General features: G+C 45.3%; 1 protein-coding gene and 1 long non-coding RNA gene across 2 annotated transcripts in view; both read left to right on the forward strand.

Moving 5' to 3' along the window:
• The window catches only part of IQGAP1 (IQ motif containing GTPase activating protein 1), a 111,927-nt gene extending 96,947 nt beyond the window's left edge, over positions 1-14,980 (forward strand). Inside the window, exons 32-38 of the mRNA XM_063142387.1 lie at positions 5,737-5,872; positions 7,859-7,946; positions 8,661-8,873; positions 9,419-9,585; positions 9,899-10,021; positions 11,080-11,188; positions 14,677-14,980. Coding sequence (XP_062998457.1) covers positions 5,737-5,872; positions 7,859-7,946; positions 8,661-8,873; positions 9,419-9,585; positions 9,899-10,021; positions 11,080-11,188; positions 14,677-14,790 — 950 coding nt within the window. The 3' untranslated portion in view covers positions 14,791-14,980. The remainder of the gene's footprint in view (positions 1-5,736; positions 5,873-7,858; positions 7,947-8,660; positions 8,874-9,418; positions 9,586-9,898; positions 10,022-11,079; positions 11,189-14,676) is intronic.
• A 3,918-nt stretch (positions 14,981-18,898) lies between these two features.
• Positions 18,899-22,683, forward strand: LOC134409575 (uncharacterized). Its single transcript, XR_010026194.1, has 3 exons — positions 18,899-18,941; positions 19,597-19,732; positions 22,141-22,683. It is a non-coding gene; the product is annotated as an uncharacterized LOC134409575 (long non-coding RNA).
• The last annotated feature ends 3,143 nt before the right edge of the window (positions 22,684-25,826 follow it).

The following is a 25,826-nucleotide window of genomic DNA, read 5'->3' on the forward strand; positions in this document are numbered from 1 at the left end:
CACTCAAGTCTAAATCCACATAATGGACTCTGTACCCTTGGACACATCTGGATTTATTTTACTCATTTGTAATTGCTTGGACACCTTCCTTATGACATTGAAGTAGTTCCTTTTACAGGATTGTTACATGACAGGGATACAAGCCAAATTAATAAATAAATAAAGAAATCAGGCCAGCGAATAAATCAGGCCAACGAAATAAGGACATTCCCAAACGCAGGAGCCCCAAGCTGATTTGGGTTCAGGATACACTATAATATTCGGCAGGCTAGTGCTCCAAGTAGGAGGACTTGGCAAGAAGGAGTCCTGAGCAGCAGAGAGATTTCCCCTCAGGGAAAATTATTATTTCAAACCAGCTTCAGAGCAGGATACGGAGTTGAGACCCCTATGGTCGCCTTAGCAGATGATCTACGCTGGAGTATGGACAAGGGGGAGTGTGTCCCTGCTGGTACTTTTGGACTTTCAACTGGGAATCGGGAGCACTGTGCTTCAGTGGTTCCAGTCCTACGTCTCGGTCAGGTTCCAGATGGTGATGCTTGGGGATAGCTGCTCCTCAAAGAAGGAGCTGCTGTGTGGTGTACCACAAGGTCAGCTAAGGATAGTGTGTCTCTTCTGAATGAATGCTTAGAGGTGGTAATGGGCTGGATGAGGAAAAACAAACAAGCTAAATCCAGACAAGATGGAGATGCTTGCTGTCAAAGGCCATAACCTGGGTTTGGAGGTGTGTCAACCAGTTCTGGATGGGGTTACACTCCCTCTGAAAGACTGTGTTCGCAGCTTGGGGGGTGCTTCTGGATCCGTCGCTCCAAATGAGAGCCCAGATAGATGAGACGGCCAGGAGTGCCTACTATCAGCTTCGGCTGATACGCCAGCTGCGCCCCTTCCTAGAGTCGGAAGACCTAAAGACACACTCGTGACTTCGAGGTTCGACTTCTGCAATGCGCTCTACAGTAGGGCTACTTTTGTGCCTAGTCCGGAAACTTCAACTAGTTCAAAATATGGCAGCCAGGCTGGTCACCGGTACACCTAGGGGGTCCACATTACATCAGTTCTAAAATCTCTTCACTGGCTGTCAATTAGTTTCCGAGCGAAATATAAAGTGTTGGTTATCACCTTTAAAGCCCTTCATGGTTTGGTCCAGGCTACCTGCGGGATCGCCTTCTCCCATACAATCCACCCCACACCCTCTGGGAAGAATGTACTTCAGTCAACCAAAACAAGGCTGACAACTATTACCCAGAGGACCTTTTCTTCTGCCCCTCCCAGATTATGGAATGACCTGCCAGGAGAAATTCGTCAATTTAACAGTCTTCCGGATTTTAAGAAAGCTATAAAGACTGATCTCTTCCGGCAGGCCTACCCACTTGAATTTTAAGATGCCTTTTAATAACGTGCTGCTTTTAATAATGTATTAATTTTAAATGTTTTAATCAATTATATGTATTTTATGGCGTTTGCATTGTGTTGTACCCTGCCTCGATCCGGAGGGAGAGGCGGGTAACTATTATTATTATTATTTATTACAGTTATATACCGCCCCATAGCTGAAGCTCACTGGGCAGTTTACAAAGATTAAAAACAGTGAACATTAAAAACAAATATACAAAATTTAAAACCATAAATAGCATAAAAACAGACAATATCCATTTAAAACAACTATTCTGGGGTCAGTTAAGAAAAAAACCCAAAAACCCAGCATATGCTGTTAAATGAGGAAAGGCTTGACCTGGTGCTGAAAAGATAACTATGTTGGCGCCGGGCAAGCTTCGTCGGGGAGATTGTTCCATAATTGGGGGAGGGGGGCACCACCGAAAGGGCCCTCTCCCTTGTTGCCATCGTCTGAGCTTCCCTCGGAGTAGGCACCCGGAGGAGAACCTTAGATGTTGAGCATAGTGTACAGGTAGGTTCATGTTGGGAGAGGCGTTCCATCAGATAGTGTGATCCCAAGCCGTGCATAGATTAAAACCAGCATCTTGAATCAGGCTTGGAAACATACAGGCACCCAATGCAAGCAGGCCAGAGTCAGTCTTATATGATCTGGTTCCAGTTATCAATCTGGCCATCGCATTTTGCACAAGCTGCAGCTTCTGAACTGTCTTCAAAGGCAGCCCCACATAGAGTGCATTGCAGCAATCTATTTTAGAGGTTACCAGAGCGTAGACAACTGAAGCCAGGCTACCCCTGTCCAGATAGGGGCCATAGCTGGTCCACCAGCCAAAGTTGGTAGAATCTGTTCCAGGAGACAGGCTTAAATTCAGCGAAGGCTAGAAATACGCACATACAGACAGAAAGCAGATCCAACTACATCTACAGTGGAAATCTCTATTGTATGTGCATCAAGGCAAACAACAGTGTAAAAGTCACTGCACAGAGCACCACCGGGAAGCTTCTAGAACTGAGGCATTTGGGGTGGGAGCCCCTCCCGTCGCAGCAAGTGCACATGCTCAGAAGGGTTCCCGCCCATTCTTCTCAGTTCTCTTTCAACCACCATCGTGGCAGCACCCTTCTTTTATCTTCTCAGGCATTTTTTCTTCCTGGAAAAAAAGTTATATTAGTTAGTTTAGGAATATAGTTCTTTCTTTTTGGGTTGCGCTTGTGGGAGTAAGCTCCCACCCTCTGACAGCTACTCCCTTTGCCTCTTGTGCTTGGGTGAGACATCGCTCCGATCAGCGTAAGGCCCTTATGTTGACCAAGATGCTCCAGGTGGTGAATACTTTGGTCAAGCTGTCACTTCCAGGCAGCACTGGAAGTGGGACCCAGTGGGCAGTTGGCCTCCCTGACGCAAGCTATGACGCTAAACATAGCCAAGAAACTGTCGATAAAGGCCAAGGACAGTAGACCTCTCTTGAGCAGAGAAAGAAAAAGAAAAAACAGAAGAAGGTAGCCAAGACCCTGTTGCCTAGAATGGCACCTTCACAGTCGCCTCAGCAACCTTTAGCCGTGGAATACATTGGCACCAATGGGCCTCAGTCCCCTCAGTGGCAATCAGATCTCCAGATCATCAGTACCAGCGACGCTGCATACCTTTTTCAACACCAGGCCCCAAACTCCGAAATTGTTGAGGCAGACCAGGGCAAGACCACACGTCAGCACTCTTCCCCTATGGACAAAGAAGACCGACGTCTCAATCCCCTGGGTCACCAGGTTTACTCTTCTGCAAGTTTAGGCTTGCGAGTAGCCAACTACCAGGTCACAATGTCCAGTTAACAGCTCCTGTTACGCAAAAGGATGGGAAAGCTAACTGATCATCTTTCCAATGATTTTCCTAAACCTGAAGTCGGCTGCAGATAAAAGGCCCTCATTGCAGCTATTGCCTTGCGAAGACACGCCTGACTTCGGTCAGCAGGTCTTTCCCAGGAGATGCGGACTAGAATTTGATTGTTCAGGCCTCTTCAGTGATAAAACCAATGATGCACTTGACACTGTGCCAAAAGCCCGTGAAACAGCTAGAAAAGATTTCAATAACCTTACCTCCCACCACAACATCAATGGTCACGACTTCGATTGTCCTTCTCTCAGGATTGACAGCATTGCCAACAACAATCTTCTTCCTTTCGACAGCAACCTGTGCATCAGAGAAGACAATTTCCCTCTTCTAAAGGAAAGGCCTTGCCTAAGAGGAATGATACTTCCACCTGCATGCGTTTTTCACTCCTATATTTGTTCACAGACCAGTCCAGCCTTTTCAGAGAGAGCTTGGCTCTTTTCCTTCCAGCTTGGTGGGCTATCGCCAACGATCAATGAGTCCTCTCTATTATAGAAAAAGGCTATCGTTTAGAGTCCGAAGACCTCCTCCCTTCAGCACCGTGAAGTATAATTCGATAAACACCACCCTCTCCACAGATCACTATGTTACTCCACAAGGGCTCCATCAAGCATGTCCCACCAGATGGGTTTTATTTCAGGTACTTCACTGGACAACAGCGGTGGTACAGCAGTCCAGATTCTGGATGTGACATCTCCAATTTTGGTTCCTCCAGTCATTCAATCTTGACAAGAACCCGAGCTAGAAAAAGATCAGCTCCCATGTGTGCTAACTTTCGATGGCTGTACTTCACGCTTACTAAATCTGATCAATTAAAATATTCAGAAACCACTGTTTCATCAAATATCAGAGCAGTGAACAATAAATTTAACCCTAATTGGTCATAAAATGCAAAACATGATATAATCAACCCAAAATAAAATAAAAAATAGTAAAATAAAATAAAAAAATTCTGCACTGCTGCTGCTTTTATCCTGGTTATGCTTTATATCATGTATTTTATATCATGTTTTTATACTGTTTGTTTTATACTTTGAATGTTTTTGTGTGTGTGTGTGTGAACTGCTCAGGGAGCTTCTGCTTTGGGTGGTATAAAAATGCAATAAATAAATACTGGTTGAATTCAGCATCAGCTGAGCAGCACCTGCTCCAAGAAAGGCAAGGCTGGTGTCCACAAAGAGCAAAGCCTTTTGAGTTGTGGCCAGATCACCCACCCCACCCCTTGTGGAATGTCATTCAGCCCCTTTGAGTCTCTGACTTTCAGAAAACAGGTCAAGGTTTTGCTCTGTGACCTGACAACAGAGGTAGAGTTGGCCTTTTCTATGGTCTCAACTAGATTGTGGGAACTCTGGTCTTCTGGAGGCTCAATTTTTTAAATTTATTTCATTTCCAGTTTCTCTGGGTGGTTTACAACAATTGATCAAAATACAAAATATAACATATTAAAAATAGTGAAAACATTAACTTAGAAAAATTAAAACAATGTAAACAGGTAAAAACTGATAAACATTTTCCCCAAACATGTTTTTCCCAATAAACATTTTTTTTTAAAAAAACAGACATAGATGGCTCATTTAAATGCCTCAAACTAGAGAGTGGTCTTTACTTGTTTTAATCTTAATTTTAGAATTTCTGTAAACTGCCCAGAGAGCCCCGGCTATGGGAGCGGTATATAAGTGCAATAAATAAATAAATTAAATATACCTGGCACCAAAAGGATGACAGTGTCAGTGTCAGGCGTGCCTCAATGGTGAGGTCATTCCATAATCGAGGGGGCCACCGCTGAGAAGGCTCTGTGCCTCCTTTGGAGGTGGTGTTTGGAGGGAGGGGCAGATCTTGATCATAATGTCTGGGTATGTTCAGGTCAGGAGATGCTTTTCTCATGAAGACCTTGAATGCCCATTCAACCTTCTCTGTTGCTAATGCCTGAGACTCTATGGATTTTTAACTGCTATTTTGTTTTTTTCCATTGTAATCTATTTTAATTGTTTCAATTGTGCTTTGAGTGTGCTTACCTGTGTGGAAAAATAGGACTTTCTTCTTGTGTCGACATGCAAAGGATTGTGATGTAGGCACTTAGAGTTTTCTATTGTATTTGGTAGCCGTTTTAAAAGTATGTTTATATTATATTATCCTGTGGTTTTGTCAACTTATATATCCAGAAGTGAGTGATAAACATACTAAAATAAATCCAGATCATACCATCTGCTGCACCCATGACATGTTCTAATGATTTTCCCTTTAAAAAATGAATCTTGTCAGACAGAAAATTTAATGATTGAAATGTTTTTATACATTTGGGCCTCTTCCTCATCTTACTTTCTCATCCTACTCTCATCATTTCCTTCCCGCATGGCTGACAGTTGAGCAGAAAGTAATTTTAAAAAAAGTAGTAGAATTAATGTTGAGAGGAGAAGGATCTAAAAGAATGAAGCAAACTATCACACCCTTTCATTCTGTTTCTATCCCAGGAGAGGGGTCAGGCAGCACAAATGATCCCAGTAAGGAGATGTTAGCCAAAACAGAAGTTTCTCTCACACTGACTAATAAGTTTGATGTTCCTGGAGATGAGAATGCTGAGATGGATGCAAAGACAATTCTTTTGAAGTAAGTGGAGGCCAGGGCATTCAAGGCAGTTCGGGCAGTCCCATTTCATCATTACAACCACCCAGATAAGTTTAAAGAATGGGAGAAATGCCAACAATAAGAAAACATCAGTACCTAGGCCACATGGTTTCAGATTCACAAGTTACCTCAGATCCAGCTATGCTAAAGCAAGCAACCAGTGATCTTACGCCCATTTAAAAAGCTAACATTAAGTTACTTACAATACGCTCCTTACAATACGCTCCTCTTGCGAGGGGAGGGGAGGAGGGGTGATGAAAGATTTGGGCCGTGAACATGCAGATAGCAGTTGGTTGTCCTTTTGTTAAAAGAAATTGATGAAAATTGTTACTGTGAACCTTAGGGGAAAGTCCATAAAATGGATTCATCAGATTTACATCTATGACTAGTGCAAATTATGGATGCCAGCTTCAGTGGAGGCTGGAGAGGGTGTTAAACTGTCCTCTGGTGCATACATTTTGGAACTAGTACAAGCAGAAATAGTAGAAACAACAGATGCAACTTATTTGAAAAAGCCACAACATTCTTAGAAGAAAGCTTCTTTTTTCCTTCTGTAGTCATATGCACCCAGGAGATGCATTCATGTTGTCATACTTTGGAATGTGGTGCAAACAAAGGGGCAGGGCATTATGAAATTCCATTTCTTCCCATAATGCTAAGGAGAACCCTTGATTGGTCACCGTGCTTTATCCTAGCAAAGTCCGTTTGGATTTCTTTCTATTTGCTTCACAGGAAACCAGATTGGGTGGTCCCTCCATCAGCAGGGTTTGTTCTTTTCATAGCTGCCCAGGAATTTCTCCTGTGTCTTAGGGCCTTACTAGACCAGGGTTTAGCCCGGTACGAGCCCCGGCCCGGCCCCTGTGCATCCAGATGACGCACAGGGGATCCCAGGCTCAGGCAGGGGTAACCCTCCCTTGGCCAGGGATAAACGGCACTGCTTCTGAGCCCGAGACTGTGGGCATGTAGCCCGTTCCGCCGCTTTCCCCAGCTACCACATTTACTCGCGAGTAGCTGGGAAAAGTGGGGGAGGTGCGCAGCGCTCCACAGGAGTGCTGTGGCCATCAGGGAAGGGTGGAGAGATGTGGGGAAATGGAGCCAAGGGGGGATGGGGATCGGACATGGCGGGCGGGCGTCGGAGATCGCGGGCAGGGGAAGAAGAACGGGGCCAAGAAGGGAGATCGCGGATTGGGGGGGGGAGGAGATTTTTTTTTTAAAAAAATCCCTACTTACCGTTCCTGGTTCCTGCGCTGCTGCCGCCGCTTTAAAAATAAAAAAAATGGCGGCTGCAACGGCTCTCCTCCAGAGCTCATCACAGCTCGCGTGTGAATAAGAGCGAGATCTCACGTTATTCATAACGCGAGGTCTCCCTTCCTCTCCCCGGGATTTTCCACCAGGTCTAGCAAAGGCCTTAGTCATTGAGCTGGTTTGCATGTAACAACAACTCATGGGCTATCATGCACATATGGGAGAAAGCAGGTATGCTGCCTGCAGCTCACCAGTCACTTCCCATTTTAATCAACAACCTACAATTGGCTCATTTATGGATTGTTGAACATGATGTTAAATATTTAGGGGCTAAACAACCCAGCTAACAAATCTCTCTCCTGCTCATGCAGGTGTTTAACCTATGGGCTGTCTTTAAGTACAAACCGGGTCATTGTGACTTCCCAACATTGATTTAGTCACCTCATATCACAATCATCACAACCATCTAACAAGAACTGGAGTGGCAGAGGCCAGCTGCTGATAGATCTCTTTCTTCCTTTCTCACTGATGTGAGTCATCAAGGGTGGCTGTTTCCATGAATTGCAGCCTCTTAGCAGCTCCCTGACAGAGGGAGATCACTCAGCAGTGGAGATCACTTCAGTTGCACAAGAGCAACGTCTGGACATCCACACATTTCCCATTCCCTCACAAGAAGGTATTTATTCCCTGCACATTTATTCTTCTTTCCATTTTGCTTTTCAGCACAAAGCGTTTAATTGTAGATGTAATCCGCTTCCAGCCAGGAGAGACATTGACTGAGATTTTGGAGACTTCCGCTGCTTCTGAGCAGGTAGTATCTTAGCCCAGCCATGTAGGTGAAGAATTATAGAATAGTAGAGTTGGAAGGGGCCTATAAGGCCATCAAGTCCCACCCCCGCTCAATGCAGGAATCCACCTTAAAGCATACCTGACAGATGTCTGTCCAGCTGCATCACGAATGCCTCTAGTGTGGGAGAACCCACGACCTCCCTAGGTCTTTGGTTCCATTGTTGTACTGCTCTTACAGTGAGGAACATTTTCCTGATGTCCAGCTGGAATCTGGCTTCCTGTAACTTGAGCCCATTAGAGGGGAACCAGTACCTCATGCAATTTGGAAGTTATACTTTATTAATGCAGTCCAAAATAATACTTGCTTTTTTTCAGCCACATCACACTGTTGGCTCATATTCAGCTTGTGTTCTACAACAATTCCAAGATCCTTCTCACTCGTAGATATCCCCACCTTGTAACTGTGGATTTGGTTTCTTTTTCCTAGCTGTACAACTTGGCATTTATCCCTATTTCATCCTGTTGTTTTCAGCCCAGCACTCCAACCTATCAAGAGGGAATAGCATCTAAGGGACAGCCATTTGTGTGCCAGGCCTGGGGTGGTGATAATTGACCTGTGGCGGTCAAAGGATAAGAGGGCATGGCTGGAGCAGGTGGCATCTCATTTGAGGGGGAGCAGGAATGTGGGTTGGGAAAAACGATCCACATTCCTGATCCCTGGGCCTTCTGAACCTAGGAAATTGAGCACCAAAGAGCTATGCAGAGACGCGCTATTCGAGATGCCAAAACCCCTGACAAGATGAAGAAGTCAAAAGCAGTCAAAGAGGACAGTAACTTGAATCTTCAAGAGAAGAAGGAGAAGATCAAATCAGGGCTTAAGAAGCTGGCTGAGCTGGGCATAGTGAACCCAAAGAACAGATACCAGGACTTGATCAATGATGTTGCAAAGGTAGGCCAAAGGAAACTGGGAAATCTAGAAGGAACGGTAACAGCCATTGGGTTAGTTGAGGCTGGGTGGCAACTGGTTCCTGATAGTTGTGAGGCAGATAAAATTCACATACAAACCAGCACACAAAGGAACATAGGCATCTACCTTATACTGAGTCAGGTAACAGGTCCAACTAGCCCAATTTTGTCTACACTTACTGGCAGCAGCTTTCCAGGGTTTCAGGCAAAATAATTTCCTGCTCTACCTGGAGATGCCAGGGATTGAACCTGGAACCTTCTGCATTCAAAGCATGAGCTCTATCACTGAACTACAGTCCATCCCTTGGAATGTCTCAGCCACTTATCGCAAATAATGGCGAGGGGCTGGATCCAGATTTAGTCACATTTAGAAACAAAAACTTGACTAATGTTAGCCCCATTGATTTCAGAGGTCTACTAGAAACAGGTCTGAGTTTGGGTCCAATCTCAGATCTTATCCCTGCTAAACTTTTACCACCAGATGTTCAAGTCAAAGATAACCCCCTTTTTCATCTGCTCCTCACCTAGGACATCCGGAATCAGCGGCGATACCGCCAACGGAGAAAAGCAGAACTAGTGAAGCTGCAGCAAACCTACAATGCACTAAACTCCAAGGCTACTTTTTATGGGGAACAGGTGGATTACTACAAGAGCTACATCAAAACTTGTTTGGATAACTTGGCCAGCAAGGGCAAGTGAGTGGCAGCCCTAGAGGAGTCTTTGAGGTTAACCTTGCTCACAGCAAACCCTGGGAAGTGATCTGGGGTCAGTGGGGGTGAAGAGAGAAGGGGAAATAGCCAACTGGTGAAAACTAACACAGGGGGTACATCGGAGCAAGGGAATCTTTCCACTCAGTGTATCAGTGACCCTTGTAGAAGTACAAATGCCCCCAGCTGCTTTAACCAAGATCCGCTCTTGGCCCAACATTTGTCAAGCCAGGGACCCAAATGCCTGCCAGTGGGGATTGCCCCTTGGATGTGGCTACAACATTCTCTTCCTTTTCCTCAGGGTCTCAAAAAAACCACGGGAGATGAAAGGAAAGAAGAGTAAGAAGATTTTCCTGAAATATACAGCAGCCCGACTCCACGAAAAGGGTGTCCTGCTAGAGATTGAGGACCTGCAAGGCAGCCAGTGAGTATCTCATTTACTAAAGGAGCAATGTGCAGATCTCACCCAAGTGGCAGCATGCTAGGAAGAAACATTTTTTGGGGTCCAGGACATCAGTACCATTATTCCAGCTATCCTACATTGTGCCCTAAGTTCCATGTAGGAAGTACAAAATAGAAATGTAATAAACAATTAAATGTTTGAATAATCCTACACATTAGAAAGAGAAAAGCCTAGAACACTTGAGAAAAACAGATTCTGATTTACCAGTAAATTTCTGTTAGTCTCAAGAAGACAGGACTGTGAAGGCAGACCTTTCAGGGTGCTATAGCAGTGGATTTCCTTCACCTTTGAGGTCATTTCCAGTTCTGATTCTGTGATCCTATTACAGCAAGGCTATTCCTGTCAAGAAGGGGTCACAGCTGGGAAGCATTCCATGCCACTGTGGCCACCTGGGCCTCAAACAACAAATTAACACCCCTAAACTGAAAGAAATGCATCCCATACAGAACAATTGAAGGACAAATGAGCTTCTTCAGTCTTTTCTAGACTAAGCTTCACTTTATTGGCAGTGCATTCTGTTTTATTATTGAACCCAGACATTGGTTCAACGTGTATACTGTCTCACCTGAATCAGATATAAGGGAGAAAGAGTTGAGTATCATCTGCACATTGATGGCACTACACTCTACCTCCCAAGTTGACACCACAGAGTTGTGTCATATAGATTGTGAAAACTGTGGAAAACAAGCTTGAATGCTGCAGAGCTCCATAGCATAAATCCCCCAGAACCAGTCTCACCTGATTGGTGATCACCTGGAGTCATTCAAATACTACTGCAAAGCCTTTGATCCATTGATAACCATTAATCCAATGGTTATCAATGGATCAAAGGGCAACTTTGGTGGTGAACCAGAGATTGGCTGCCATCTCTGCCAAGGCAGCACTTCTCCATAGCAACTTGGAGCTCTGTCTTCACGTTGTATCTCCATCTTCCATTGTGATATTCCATTACCCCACATTTTGACTTGAGTTTGCACATTAAAATAACAAATATCTGTTTCCCCCCCCAAACTCCATAGATTTAAAAACGTGATATTTGAAATTGGACCAACAGAAGAAGTCGGAGATTTTGAGGTGAAAGCAAAGTTCATGGGTGTTCAGATGGAGACATTTATGCTGCATTATCAGGTATCTTAATGCTGTCATCAGAAGAAAAGCTATGGTGTATCAGACCAAGCCCATCCAGTCCAGCATTCTGTGCATGCAGTGGACAACATGAATCCAATAGCCCTCTCCCAGTTGTGTTCCCCAGCAACTGGTGTACATACTGCCTCTGATCCTGGAGGTAGCATATAGCCATTAGGACTAAAAGTCATTGTTATAGCCTTATCCTCCATGAATTTATCTAATCCCCTTTTTAAGACCCAGAGGTCTAGTATTCTGAGAGGGGCAAAAATCTCTCCCTATCCAGTTTTTCCACACCATGCATAATTTTGTACACCTCTATCACGTCTCCCCTTTCCACATAGGGGAGCTGCCCCTTGATCATTTTAATTGTCCTTTCCAGCACTTTTTCCAACTCTACAGTAGGTGTGGTTACTTTGCTGTCCACCCTTGTATTGTTTTTATATTGGTGATATCCTTCAAGGTATCTCCTGGAGGATTGGTAGAGAGTCTCGGGGATCTGTGCAGGATGTAGGGAGGATGTTGAATAAAAACCATAATTACATGTTCATCTAAACAGCTTCATAGGGCAGTCAAACCCTATGAATCAAACCCTAATTTGATTCCAAGCTTCTCTTAATTAAAGGCACAACTTTTTCAAAATACCTGGGGAAATAATAGAACAAATCTTCTGCAAAATGAGCCAGACAAATGTGAGAACTCTAGTTTCCAAGCCCTCCCACTGAGATGCAAGACAATAGAGAAATCCTCCATGTACAAAGCTTTATTCAACAAACATATCTTCACACCTAATGGGAGTGTAAATATAGGAGATATTTTCTAAGCTTAATTAGGCTAACAAAGCTAGGCAGTTGCCTGTCAACTAAAACTGGACAAGAACTTAGCTCTTACATTTAAAATCAGATAAGGCACCTGGTGCTTCAGATAAGATGTAGATGAGGAAGTAAACTGCAAATCTCAATTGAAAGTCTGAAAACTAAATTAATTAAATATGCCAAAATGTTTGAATATGATATGTGTCTTTAATGGGTGGGTTTTTAAAAGTTATTGCCCCTGTTCAAACATCAGAGAATAAATAGAAAGCAGCAACAAACACTTCTTCTGAGAAGATGGAGTATCACTCTTGCATCACTAATTTGGTATGACTGGGGTCTCCAACCAGTGCTCACAAGTACTTTGACCTCCCCCATGTTTTGCCAAATACAAAGAAGTTTGGATTCAGAAGCTATAACAACACAAGTGGGTAGAAGTCTAAAGATTTATTAACTAGCAGGCTAAAGATTACACGCTAATAAGCAAAGCTGAGCAAGATAGCTTACATCCCCGTTGGGAGCCCCAGGAAGATGACAACGGAGTGACTCTGGTCGGCTGATTACACAGCACCTCCACAGTCCTGGTCTGCGCCGAAGCTCAAACCACGTGGGACTACTTCACCGCAGCCTAATTGTTCACACCTGTGGTGATAATCAAAATCTTAGTCTCCTGATGTTTATACATTCTTTATCTCACTAAAAGCGAGTGGACAGCAGCTAACCTAATGCATCGAAAGACCTTCCTGCATTCCGAAGTCTTACCATCCTGAGTCCAGATCTGACCTTGAGGAAAAGAATATGAAGGCAAGAAGTTTGCAGGCTTTTAATCCTTCAAGAGACATGATTATGGAGGTGCAGGCATGAAAGGAGCAGCAGGCATAAAAGAAGCAGTTATATACATCAAGCTACATCTACCTCCTCGAGATAGAATAATTTTCCGGTGCATTTCCTCTACACGCAACGGCCTCCCTACTAGCCTCCAATTCTTTCCTCTCTTGTCACCATTAACCCAAGTCAAATGCTAATGTATTACCTTCACAGGGTAATTCACAGGGTAAAAACATTATTGACAATGTACAACCTAGAGCAATTGTACTTTTGGCCGAGCTCTAGCTCATACGTCAAGTCAATAATGTTGAATAAATGTAGAGGGCTGTGACCAGGTAGCAGCTTTGCAGACGTCTGGCAAAGGGACGTCCTCTTGTTGATCCTACCCACCTTCTGGTAAACCAGGGTAGGATCTACACTACTGCTTATAATGGTGTATAAGGGTTATGACAACTGTTCAGGCCCAGGACACATTACATATAATGATTTCATACCATTTTAAAAGTGTTATATCCTGCTTGGTGTAGATTGGCCCCAGCTTGCTATTCCCCCATATGTGTGGTGCAAAGATACCACAAAGAAGAAGGACACGTTGCTTACCTGTAACTGGTTCTCTGAGTGGTCATCTGTGCATTGACACAACCCTACCACCTCGTCCCCTCTTTGGTATCAGGTTATTACTTTGATGCCGAGGATTCCTTTGGTTCCAAGGTTGCTACATCGGTCTTACGGAACTGAAGGAATAGGCAAGAGGATGGGTTCCGTCTGGGAAAAAAAACTCCTTAGCTATAAAATGTTCCCGAAACGAGGCGCTGCTCAGGCACAGAGCCTATATGTGTTGAATGCACAGATGATCACTCAGAGAACCACAGTTACAGGTAAGTAACCTGTCCTTCTGGTCTTCCCAGTAACTGTCAAACTGTGCTTTGACATCTCCGTCATGGGCATTTCATTTTTGTTTGTTACTTTGTTTTTTGTGACGGCTAAGCTGATGCAAGACAGTGTAAAGCAGAAAAGAGGAACATTGGAAAGCAAAGGAGAACACAAAATTGTCCTCTATCCCATACTACCCATGGAACTTATTTCTGAGGAGACATGTATAGGATTGTGCTGTTAACTTCAAACTGTCATAAAGAAGATCCTATATGGGAATATTATAAAGACACTCCCTCCATAGGTTCAAGGAAAGCTTGAAAAATATATACAGTGAGACAAAGAGATGCAAAGACTGCTTGTAAGAAAGAAACAGTGTAAATACTCTATTTTGTTGTAAATTCACATGGTTTAATGGTGAGATTTGCATCATTGTTCCAGAAATATATGAAAAGCTTCAGTGGTAGAATTACATCAATGATTTAAATTGACCTTTTTTTCTTGCTGAAAGCATTGCCAATATACCCAGGGACATTTTATATCAGGCATCCTTAGCATTTGCTGATGATCATATGCCAAAGTGAATGTGTTTTTATTTCCATTACACACTCTGTAAATACGATATTGGAGTCCAAATTGAGCAAAAAGTGTGGAAGTTAAACCACTGTATGCCAACCTGGTACTAATTTTAGAGCTATACCTTGTGTTCCAGCAAACAACTGCAAGAAATGTGTAGAACCCAAGGACTGGTGGGGTGGTGGTGGTATGGCCTAACAAAAAATGCAGAGATTGTGGCCTAGAAGAGGTCCTTGCCTGCTAGCCCATGCCTCGATCACACCCAAAGGGATCTGCCTGATCTGAGTTGAGAACACGGTTGGAGGAGGGTTAACACCATTTTGGACATTTCAGTTCAGTTGGCACACTATTTTCATTTGGACCCTGGTTGAAAATTCAGTCTCTCTGTCTCTCTCTCGGCAGGATCTGTTGCAGCTACAGTATGAAGGTGTGGCTGTCATGAAGTTGTTTGACCGTGCAAAAGTGAACGTTAATCTCCTCATTTTTCTCTTGAACAAGAAGTTTTATGGAAAGTAACATCTGTTCTTTGGAAGTCTTGAAAGGGAGCTTTTATGCCCAGGGACTAAGCCCTCTCCAGCAGAGACGGATCCACCCATTGGATGAAGTCTCTATCTATTTGCACCCCGTATTGCTGCACCAGCTCATGCATGCTTTTTCTTGTGTACTCTTCCAGTGCTACAATGAATTAAACCTTTATTAGTCTCTCTGTCCAAGTTCTGGGTGTATTTTTTGTCTGAGTGCTGATCTTGTTCCATGTAGGCTTGCTGCACTTTTGAGCTACAATCTGTGTAGCTTTCCTAACCCAAATTCTTAGCATATTCAGCAGGCACTCAAGAAACAGAAGCAGGGTTGTTTCCATGGTGGCAGTGTGGAAAGCGGTGAAGCCACCATGAATAATTGTATTGAGGCCATCACAGAGAAAGTGCTTAGCACATAAATGCTTCTCCCTGCTTGAGGGAACACTGCCTGTGGCTTGCAGTGCATCCTAGACTGTCATTACTGCTGATTATCCTTCTGCTTTTAGTTGCTTCGGATTAAATTAAATGCTACCCTGCGGCACGAAGCTTTTTTTTGCATTGACAGATCTGACAGTCAAGCCTTCTTGGAAGTTATCACTCCAAGAGGTTATCTATCACCCCTGCTATAGATACCAAGCATTTTTTTCAATTTCCAGAAGTTACTACCAAAGCCCCAATTTTTAAGATGCACATTTCAGAATGGTTTGCAAGATTCACTGCTCTTTTCTCTTTTCTTTCACACTAGCCACTTTTTCTTAAACAGACTAGTGACCACTGTGCAGTTGTAGCGATAAAAATAGAATACCACATCATTGTGAATTCTAACGATTGTGCAAGATTTCAGTTTGAAAGATATATGGAGAAATTTGAAGAGTTCTATCCCAGAGAGTATTCATAATGGAAACGAGGATGATCAGGGGTCTGGAAACAAAGCCCTATGTTTTATAAAAAGAATACGTTAACCCATACGGGCCGGAAGCCACTTTTAATTTCCCTTGAGCGATTACCATTTGGACTTCCTCCGCCTCGATCGAAGCTAACAACATCTCCCTCTCTTCTGCTGTAATTTCCCCATAATTATTTTTATCTACTCTTTTTAAGAAATTTAACATTTCCTCCTTCTCCAATGCCTGTCCTTTGTAAATATCGTCATAATATTCTTCCATTATTTTAAGCATTTCCCGAGGTTTGGTCGCCACCCGATCTTTTCTCTTCCTTCTAAGTCCTTTCATACTTTCTCTCGGTTTTGATAATCTGTCGCCTTCCCACTCTCCTTTCTCTATCAGGGGTCCTCTCGCCCTATTTGTTTGTTTTTCCAACCTGAGTCTTCTTTGTCGGTGGTGGTATCCTTCGATCACCTCCACCGCTTTTGCCAATTGCCCTGGGTTCCATAGCAAGCCTTTATTTATTTTAAGATGTATTTTTAGAAATTGGTATAAAGCGTCCTGATAATTCTTCAGTTCCACTTATCTCCTTGTGAGATTCAGAGAGGTAGATCCGAGGGATCTCTTTAACTCCTCCCACCATAAATTGAGATCCATCTTTCAGTGTCCCCTCAGAATCTCTAATGTTTCCAAATTCCTTTCCATTTCATCCTTATATTCTCTAATCTGTAAAGCAGCTGGTGGAAATCTCCAATTTGGGTTAGGGGTTGGGGTTAAGGTTAGGGAGGTTGTGGACTCTCTCACACTAGAGGCATTTAAGAGGCAGCTGGACAAGCATCTGTCAGGGATGCTTTAGGGTGGATTCCTGCATTGAGCAGGGGGTTGGACTCGATGGCCTTGTAGGCCCCTTCCAACTCTGCTATTCTATGACACATCTGTCAATGTGAATGCCATAGGGCATTATGTCGCACATTGCTGTAGGGGATGATGGAACATGGGAAGAGTACAACGACCTTACAAACAAGAAATCATTATCAGACAAAAGCAAAGAAATAATTTGTGATCTCATGATTTACAGCACATGAAAAAGACCAAGGGATTACTGAACCTGAACCATCCTGAAGTTGACATTGCAAGTATCACTTTACTGAAAAGTTTATGTTTTGACTTAGTTGTCAATAGTAAAATATGAGAGTTTCTAGAAGACTTATCTTTACTCAGTGTGGAGAATTACAAGAGATTTCTTTATTCAATGTTAACATAAATATTTATTTTCTATACAGTGACTTTACATGATTTTTTTCTCATTCACCACACCACCTAAGGGTATGTTGTTTTCACACTACAGGATGCGGCACAAAAGTGGCACCAGTTTGGAGGTTCTATGACAAAGTTCATTTTTTGGTGTGTTAACTACGAACCCCAGCTTGAAGTATCAATACACAGCTGTTGGTAGCGGCATAAAACTCGGGGTTTGCAGCACAAAACGGCACAAAGCTAGCACAAAACTTTGGCATATGTTTGGAGAAGATTCTAGGTTGGGGGGGTTCCAAGTTAACAGAGCCCAAAACATGTGATGTGTTGGACTTCCCGTCCTAACAGCTAACATAGTTAACATTGGGTTTTAAGTACCAAGTTCCCTGATTTATTGTTGATTGGACTACTCGGTGGACAGGCACACAGGGCATAACTTTTCTTCTAATAAGCAGCTCCTGCATTCTACAACTACCACCTATTTATAGTTTTTTATATGCTCACGCCCTGGAACAGATGATGATGATGATGATGATCATCATCATCATCATCACCTCTTTCTGGCTCATGGCGGTTTTTCTCTAGATGGACACGAAGGCCATTGCCAACTCATGCTGTCTTTTACAGATTCAGGTATTTCCTGACGATTGTGCATGTTTTCGGTATGACTGATTTCTGGATCTTGGTGTGGATGTATCAGTTTCTGAAAGTTTTCTGTATATTTACCGCCCCATAGCTGAAGCTCTCTTGGTGGTTTACAAAAAACAAAACAGTGAACGTTTAAAACAAATATAATTTAAAAGCAGAAAATGCATAAAAACAGTCAATATCCATTGAAAACAACCATTTTAGGGTCAGTTACAAAACTCTGCATATGCTGTTCAATGAATTATAGAGATGACTTATACCGATGAGGCCTCTGCAGCTGGCTCAGATCAAGCACCACAGATTACAAAGGTGTTCTATTTCTCAGGCTTTTTCTACAATGACAGGGGCCCATTCATGAAAGGCTCCATTCACAAATCCAGTATAAGGGTTAACTCATCTTTTGGCCAAAAGTGGACTCACACGGATGGGTGCAGGCCGGTGGGTGGTGAAGCACCCACCACGTGCTTCATCCAGATCTCAAACGACAACGGGACAAACAGGCGTCGCTTGCCTGCTCCCCTCCACCCTCCCCGCCGGAGCTGGCCTCTTACCGGCGGGCGACCTCCTCTCCATCCCACGGCGAGGGCTCGCGGCTGGCAAGGGGCAGAAGCACAGGCCCGAGGGGGGCGGCTCCCTCTCTGAAGCACAGGCAGAGAACCACAGGCCGCCCCCCCTCCGGCCTCCAAAGGGTCCAAACGGTCCCTCAGGAGGAGCCTCTGCCCCCTGCGCTCCGGCCACAGTCCTCGCGGGTGGGGGGAAAGGCGGTACTTCCGGGCAGGGAGGGAAGGAAAAGGCGGAGCGTCCACTGAAGGCGGCCATGTTGGGTGTGAGGGCGAAGGCGGTACTTCCGGGCAGGGAGGGAAGGAAAAGGCGGAGCGTCCACTGAAGGCGGCCATGTTGGGTGTGAGGGCGAAGGCGGTACTTCCGGGCAGTAAGGGAAGGAAAAGGCGGAGCGTCCACTGAAGGCGGCCATGTTGGGTGTGAGGGCGAAGGCGGTACTTCCGGGCAGGGAGGGAAGGAAAAGGCGGAGCGTCCACTGAAGGCGGCCATGTTGGGTGTGAGGGCGAAGGCGGTACTTCCGGGCAGGGAGGGAAGGAAAAGGCGGAGCGTCCACTGAAGGCGGCCATGTTGGGTGTGAGGGCGAAGGCGGTACTTCCGGGCAGTAAGGGAAGGAAAAGGCGGAGCGTCCACTGAAGGCGGCCATGTTGGGTGTGAGGGCGAAGGCGGTACTTCCGGGCAGGGAGGGAAGGAAAAGGCGGAGCGTCCACTGAAGGCGGCCATGTTGGGTGTGAGGGCGAAGGCGGTACTTCCGGGCAGTAAGGGAAGGAAAAGGCGGGACGTCGCCCGACCGCGCCAATGTTGGGTGTGAGGATGGACCCCACAGGCCCCTACGAAAGCCCCTTGGCACTCCTTATTTCCTGGGCTGAGGCAGCAAGACGCCCTGTGTTCTTTCAGGGCAGGGGAGGCGACAGCCCCCCGCCCCCCCTTCAGGCGGGCAAAGGAAGCTGGCCGTGGTAGAAACCGCTGAGGCCGCGCGGAGGAGCAGCGCCTGACCTCTCCGGCCTGGCTCGGCAGTGTGGGAGCTGCCGCTGCCGCCGCCGCCGCCGCCGCCGCCGCCTCCCTCTGCGCTCTCGCAGGGCGCGCGCGCGTGGGGGTTGCAAGGGGTAGCCAGGGACTTCTGGATGTAAACAGTGGCTGCTGGGCCCCTTCCAACCCAAGGGACAAATGTCCCTTCAGAGAAGGCTAGCCATGGCTACTAGCCCTGCTGGCTATGTGCTACCAGTTGCTGGGGAACATGGGTGGGAAGGTGCTGTTGCACCCTGTCCTGCTTTGTTGGTCCCTGGCTGACAGATGGGTGGCCGCTGTGTGAACAGTGTTCTGTATGAAAATGCACTTGAAGTACTTCTTTTTTAAAGAGTCGTTTGGCGGGGGGGGGGGGGGAGAGGAAGAGCAGGAAGAGGACCCACACACGCACACACACACACGGGTAGGAAGCTCTTGTTCTCTTCTATCCCCAGGCCTGGCTGGAGCACCAGAGGGACCAGTTCCAAATCCATGAGAACAACTTCCTGGCCTTTGATGCCATGTGGCACACAGCGCAGGGCATGGGCCGGGCGATCCAGGGCAAGACCGACTATGGCCTTTGCTGACAAGGTGTGTCGAGGGGCAAATCATGATGGATTAAGGAGGGACGGGAGCTGCGGGGCGGGGGGTGGGTTTGACCTCTGCGGTAAGAGGTGGGTTGGTGAATGGCTGCTCCCCATGCCGGCACCATTCACACGGCTCCCCTGTAATCCTCAGCAGCGTTTCGCCTGGGCTGACAAGCGAGGCAGCTGGGGATTACGTGGCTGCAAGACAAGAATTATGGAAAAATACACCGTTAGCTAGGCAAAAAGTGGATCCCGATGTTAAGGGATAAGATGTGATCCGTGCAGCTTTAATATTTAAGCCAGCCTTCCCCAAATTGGTGCTCTTCCAAGATTTTGGACCACAATCCCCAGCTTTCCATTGGCCCTGCAGGCTGGAACAGATGGGTGCTGAAATCCAAAACATCTGGAGGGCACCAGGTTGGGGCAGGCTGATCTAAACCCACGATTATAGACAAATACACCGGTTTCTAGACCACAGCTTCCTATTCCTTGATACTCAAAATTTTCAGCGTAGAATGAGCCAAAAGAGAAATGCCACTTCAAACAAGTAGAAATTCAGATTACAATCTTCTCTTACTCATTTATTACTTGCTTAAGGCAAAAAAGAGTCTAGAAGAGACTGGCAAAAAAACCCTAGTTGCTGTCTAGGAAAAACACAAGCAAAGTTGAGTACCAAGAGAAGCGCAATAGCGCCAGCAACCCTCCGTGGCTTTCAAAAAGAACACTGATACTGCAATCGCTGAATCAGCCCACTATGACCAGGTTGGCATGATCGCAAGCTGCAGCTCATGCCTCATCATCCGTGTGGGCAGGGCTTGTTTTGTCATCTGAATCCAGGTGGCAAGGTTGTTAGAGAGGGAGATGAAATTCCAGAGACCCAACAACCCATGGGTTATTGTTGTTTTTATGTTTCTGATGATTTTTGAATTTTGTACGCTTTTTTTAATGTTTGCTGTTTTAAACCTTTGTAAACCGCCCAGAGAGCTTCAGGTATGGGGCGGCATATAAATGTAACAAATAAATTATTGGAGGATTTTTTCCCCATCCAACAAGCCAAGACCGCCTGGGCTCCGACCACACGACAAGCGCAGGATGGGGGATTAGGCAACCGGTACCCAGCATGAGCCGCTGCATAAACAAAGCACCCACCATGGCTTGTTGAAGTGATGGTGATCGTGCGAACTGGCTCAATGGCTTGGATCCTAAAGATCACTTATGGAAGTTAACAGTCCTTTACTCTCTCCCCCCCCCCCCCCCGCAGCCATCTCTGCCCCTAACAAAAAGCTCTGCCCAAAATTGTTGGATATGGTACAGGGGGGCGTCACACAAGTATCAGTGATAGGGCTAAGTCCCCTCTGCTTCAGGCAGCCTCCCACATTTTTTTCAGGAGTCCCCACCCTCCAGAAAGGCTTTTCAGGAGTACAGGTGGGTGCAGAATAAAACCAGTGTATTTTGCCAAGCACTCAGCTGGCCCAGCCAAGCAGGGCTTGGAGAACCTGCAGGGCGAGCGCCTTGCACGGTCTGCAATCGCAAGTGGCATCTGCCAGGTGCTTGTCAGGGCAGTGGGCTGATGATGGCTGTACCCTGAAACCAAGGGTCAGGTTCAAGGCCTTTCTGATTTCTTCTGATTTGATGTAATGACATGGGGCCCCAGCGAGGCCCATGCCTGTGTTGGTGGTGGGTAGAACTTGATGATCCGTGATGTTTGGGACCAAAAACAGGCAAGGCCAGGGTTAGGGGTTAAGATATATTTTGGGGGGTGGGGGGGGGAAAGATAATTTTTTTTATTTAAAAATATACTACCAGATCATATTACAAAAATTATACAAAAACACGTACAAAGCATATACATTTCACATGCAATAATTTCTAAAAAATTATGCATAAAGCATTTGTTTAACTTTTACGTTATGTATACAAACTACAATGTGTTAAACTGAAAACCAACCTTTATTAACTTTAATTTCCTTTTATTGGCTATTTTCACTTTTATTGAATCATGCGATCCCTGGTGTTGTCCTTTTTTTCCAGGGCCAGAATTTTTGCCACTGTGCGCTACTCATTCTTTCTCGTTCTACCATGGCTAAAGTATCTATTTTATTTATAATAAATCCTACTGTGTGTTGTATATTTTGTTCTGACTTTTTTGTTCTTTGTACAGATAAGGCGAGGATAACCATAAGTTTAATTAATCTTATTGTTGTCTATGGTACATTCCTCCATTCTACCCCTTTCTTTTTTGAGCTGAGTTTTATAGGGCCCTTGATTGCATTTGGAGGGGGGAGGCCAGACACCATAGTCTCCCAATGTTGGTCCTTTAGGGAAGGCCATTGTAGCACCACCGATAATTGTTCCCATGTTCTCCTAGCTGACGGACATTGTTTTACAAAATGCTCTACTGTTTCTTTACAGGGACGGTCAGCAAAAGTGACTCGTTTCCTGCATTCAAGCCTTGGACAAAGTTGTTCAATTTCTTTAAACCACGGGTTAGCTGCGTTTACGTTTAAAACCTGATGATACGCTCTCCATCTGCTTTCCCACAAATGGTACGGCACCCTTTTATCAATAAAAGTCAGGAGAGGGTATTGTGGCTTTTTTAGATAAAGCGACGAAGACTGTTTTTGTTGTTTTTTCCCTTCTTCTTGCTTATAGAGGTTAGAGGAAGAGTTAGGTTGAATATTTTTTTAGGTTGAATTTTTTTATTAAATTAAAATCTTTCTACATATAATTTTACAACTACATTCAAGATACCATCACAAACATGATACTCTCTCTTGACTTTTGGTTTTACTCATACACTTGCTCAGTCCCTAAAGTTACCACTAATATATCATTCAAGTTATATTCACTAATGACATTTCTGTATAACCTTAAGTAATCAGTGCATCGGCATTGGATAAACAAGGCCAAAGTTTCCTCCATTGAACTGGGGAAATCCTTCCTTTCTCTTCTCTACTAATGTTTTTAATTTTTGTCTGAACAAAAGTTACATCACTTACTTCATTCACCAAATACTTTTCCTTAATCTCCCTTTGTCTTTGGTAAACTAATGCCGTAATTATAAACAGGTTAATCAACCTTATTATTATTATTATTTATTTATATAGCACCATCAATGTACATGGTGCTGTACAGAGTAAAACAGTAAATAGAAAGACTCTGCCGCATAGGCTTACAATCTAATAAAATCATAGTAAAACAATAAGGAGGGGAAGAGAATGCAAACAGGCACAGGGTAGGGTAAGCAGGCACAGGGTAGGGTAAAACTAACAGTATAAAGTCTGCACAACATCAAGTTTTAAAAGCTTTAGGAAAAAGAAAAGTTTTTAGTTGAGCTTTAAAAGCTGTGATTGAACTTGTAGTTCTCAAATGTTCTGGAAGAGCGTTCCAGGCGTAAGGGGCAGCAGAAGAAAATGGACGGAGCCGAGCAAGGGAAGTAGAGGCCCTTGGGCAGGCGAGAAAAATGGCATCAGAGGAGCGAAGAGCACGAGCGGGGCAATAGTGTGAGATGAGAGAGGAGAGATAGGAAGGAGCTAGACCCTGAAAAGCTTTGAAGGTTAACAGGAGAAGTTTATATTGGATTCTGAAGTGAATTGGAAGCCAATGAAGAGATTTCAGAAGCGGAGTATTGTAGTCCACGGTACTGTAAAAAAGGATCGCACCACCTTTTTATCCTCTTCCCATCTTCTTTTCCGAGGTACTTGTTTCCTGGGTCCATTCAAAGGAGGCGTGGGCTCATTGCCTGATGTGATCGTTTCCCAATCTTGAGAAGCAAGATCAGCCCAGTCCAGGGCTGTGGATATCGCTTTCCATGTCGCAAGTGATGCAGGGCAGTCTTTGACAAAGTGTTGCACTGTCCCTTTTACAATAGCTGTTCTTTGACATTGTAGCCTTGGGCAGGTTTGTGCCGACTCAGCCAGCCACGGTCTCGTCCCTTGTAGATTATACACTTGATGGTATAATCTCCAACTCAAATCCCATAACTTAAACCGTACCCTCTTATCCTTAAAATAGTCAATAGGATACATCGGTTACACATAATTATAGCTAATTATACATTACAATTACAGATGTCCATACAGGCAATAATCCCTAAGCATATCCAGTTTAAGTTGAACCAGTCTTCTGGCCAAAAGTAGACTCACATAGATGGGTGCGGACAGGTGGCGTAGAAATGACATTCTGTATCATGTGGAAACGCAGCCCTGGGTTTCATCACCTTATGGGTCGACCAGGGCCAGGAGAAGGATGGGGGGCGTACCACCCCGTGGACTCTCTTGGACCTCTGACGCTGTTCTTCTGGGAAGGCTGCCTTGAAGTTGCGTATTGCAACGGTTCCACTCCCGCCTAGAATGCCTCTTAGACAAAGTGGGCGTAGGGGAGAATGGATCTCTCCTAGGGCACCATTTCACCCCATGCTTTTCGACAGCTACATGAAACCGTCGGGAGAGGTTCTCCAGGGGAGCGGGCTGAGGCAGCAACCAGGACACCTCGCTTCGCCTCTCCTTCTCAGCTCAGAGAGCTGAGGCCGTGGAAGCTCTGAACCAGCGCCTGGGCAGGAGAGTGGGCTGGATGAGGGCCCGTGAACCGAGAGTCAAGCCAGACGAGACGCAAGTGCTATTTGTGGGCGGTTCATCGATCCGGTTAAGGGACAGTCGCCCTGCTCTGGAAGGCGGGTTACAGGCCTTCTAAAGAGTGAGGTCTGCCGTGCGGAGATGACGGTGGCTCCGTCCTCGTCTGCAGAGGCACAGGCTCCCTCGGGGGCTCAGAGCACCACCTGTTCAAGGAATCCTTTTTACTTCTGATTAGTAGTTATTTTAATTATTAGTGGACTCTTAGTGCTTTTCTCTCCTGTTGCTTTTAGTTTAGTGAATTTATTTCCATTCTCTTGGCCGGTTTTATTCTGTATTAGCTGTATTCTCTTTTAATTTCTTATTCTTTTAAATATTTTGTACACCAACTTTGGGCTTTGTGGGGAGTTAAAGTGCAGTAAATAAAAAGAAAAATTAGAACTAAATTAAAATAAGCTACAACTAAAATACAAAGGGAAATAAAAAAAACTGTGACCCCCGTTGAAACCCACATGATGAAAAGCCACTCTGAGCCACGGAGGGAGCCTGTGCCTCTACGGACAACGGCGGAACCGTGACCATCCCCACCACAGACGTCACCCTTGAGGAAGTGTGCAACTCCCTCCCCCTCCAGAACAGGGTGAACGTCACTAAGCCTGAACGATGACCCACCTGCAAACAGTACGTCTGTTCTGTCTGGATTGAATCTGAGTTTCTTGGCCCTCATCCAGTCCCTTCTCCTGCCCGTGTGCCTGTTCAGACCTTCCACTGCCTCAACCCTATGAGCTGAGAAGGAGAGGCACTGGTGAGGCCTCAGGCCGCGGCCCCGGTTAACGTCTCCTGGCGGTTTGATGTAGATGTTGGGAAGAATGGGGGTCAAAAAGAGCCCTGAGGTCCCCTGTAGCAAGACTGGCGTAGGACAGAGCCATCATCTCCCAACACCACCACCTTCAGAATTCTAGGCAAGAGCAGAAGCCTCGCAACACACGACTTCCCACCCCCACCCAAGACAGCCTTCCCAGATGGAGAGCATAAGAGGACCAAGGGAGTCCACGGGGTTGCAGGTCCCCTATCCTTCTGCCGGCAAAGAGACGGGGACAGCAGCAGGGTGCACGCCCCCCCATCCCTCTCTTGGCACAGGTCGACCCAAGAGCGACGCCCCCTTCTCTAAAGCAGGAGCAGATGACTCATGCCTGTGACCCCCTTGGAGCTGCCTCCCATAAAGCTTCAAAGATTATTAAGGCATTTCTACTTCTCAGTTGTTCTCTGCAGTTACAGATTTTATTTATTTATTTTTTAAATTGTTATACCACCCACTAGCCGAAGCTGTCTGGGCGGTCCAGATGTGCATGCAGGCAATAATCCATTCACACATGCAGTTCAAGGTTTACCAATCTTCTGGCAAACGTAGACTCACACGGATGGTTGCGGACGGGTGGCGTTGAAATGACGTTCCTCATCATCATCTAGAACAGAAAGGCCAGGACCATCCTCAGCAACACGTAGGGGCGCGAGCAGTCGTGTTCC

The sequence above is a fragment of the Elgaria multicarinata genome, chromosome 16, assembly GCF_023053635.1.
Source record: "Elgaria multicarinata webbii isolate HBS135686 ecotype San Diego chromosome 16, rElgMul1.1.pri, whole genome shotgun sequence".
In the NCBI taxonomy this organism is placed as follows: Eukaryota; Metazoa; Chordata; class Lepidosauria; order Squamata; family Anguidae; genus Elgaria; species Elgaria multicarinata.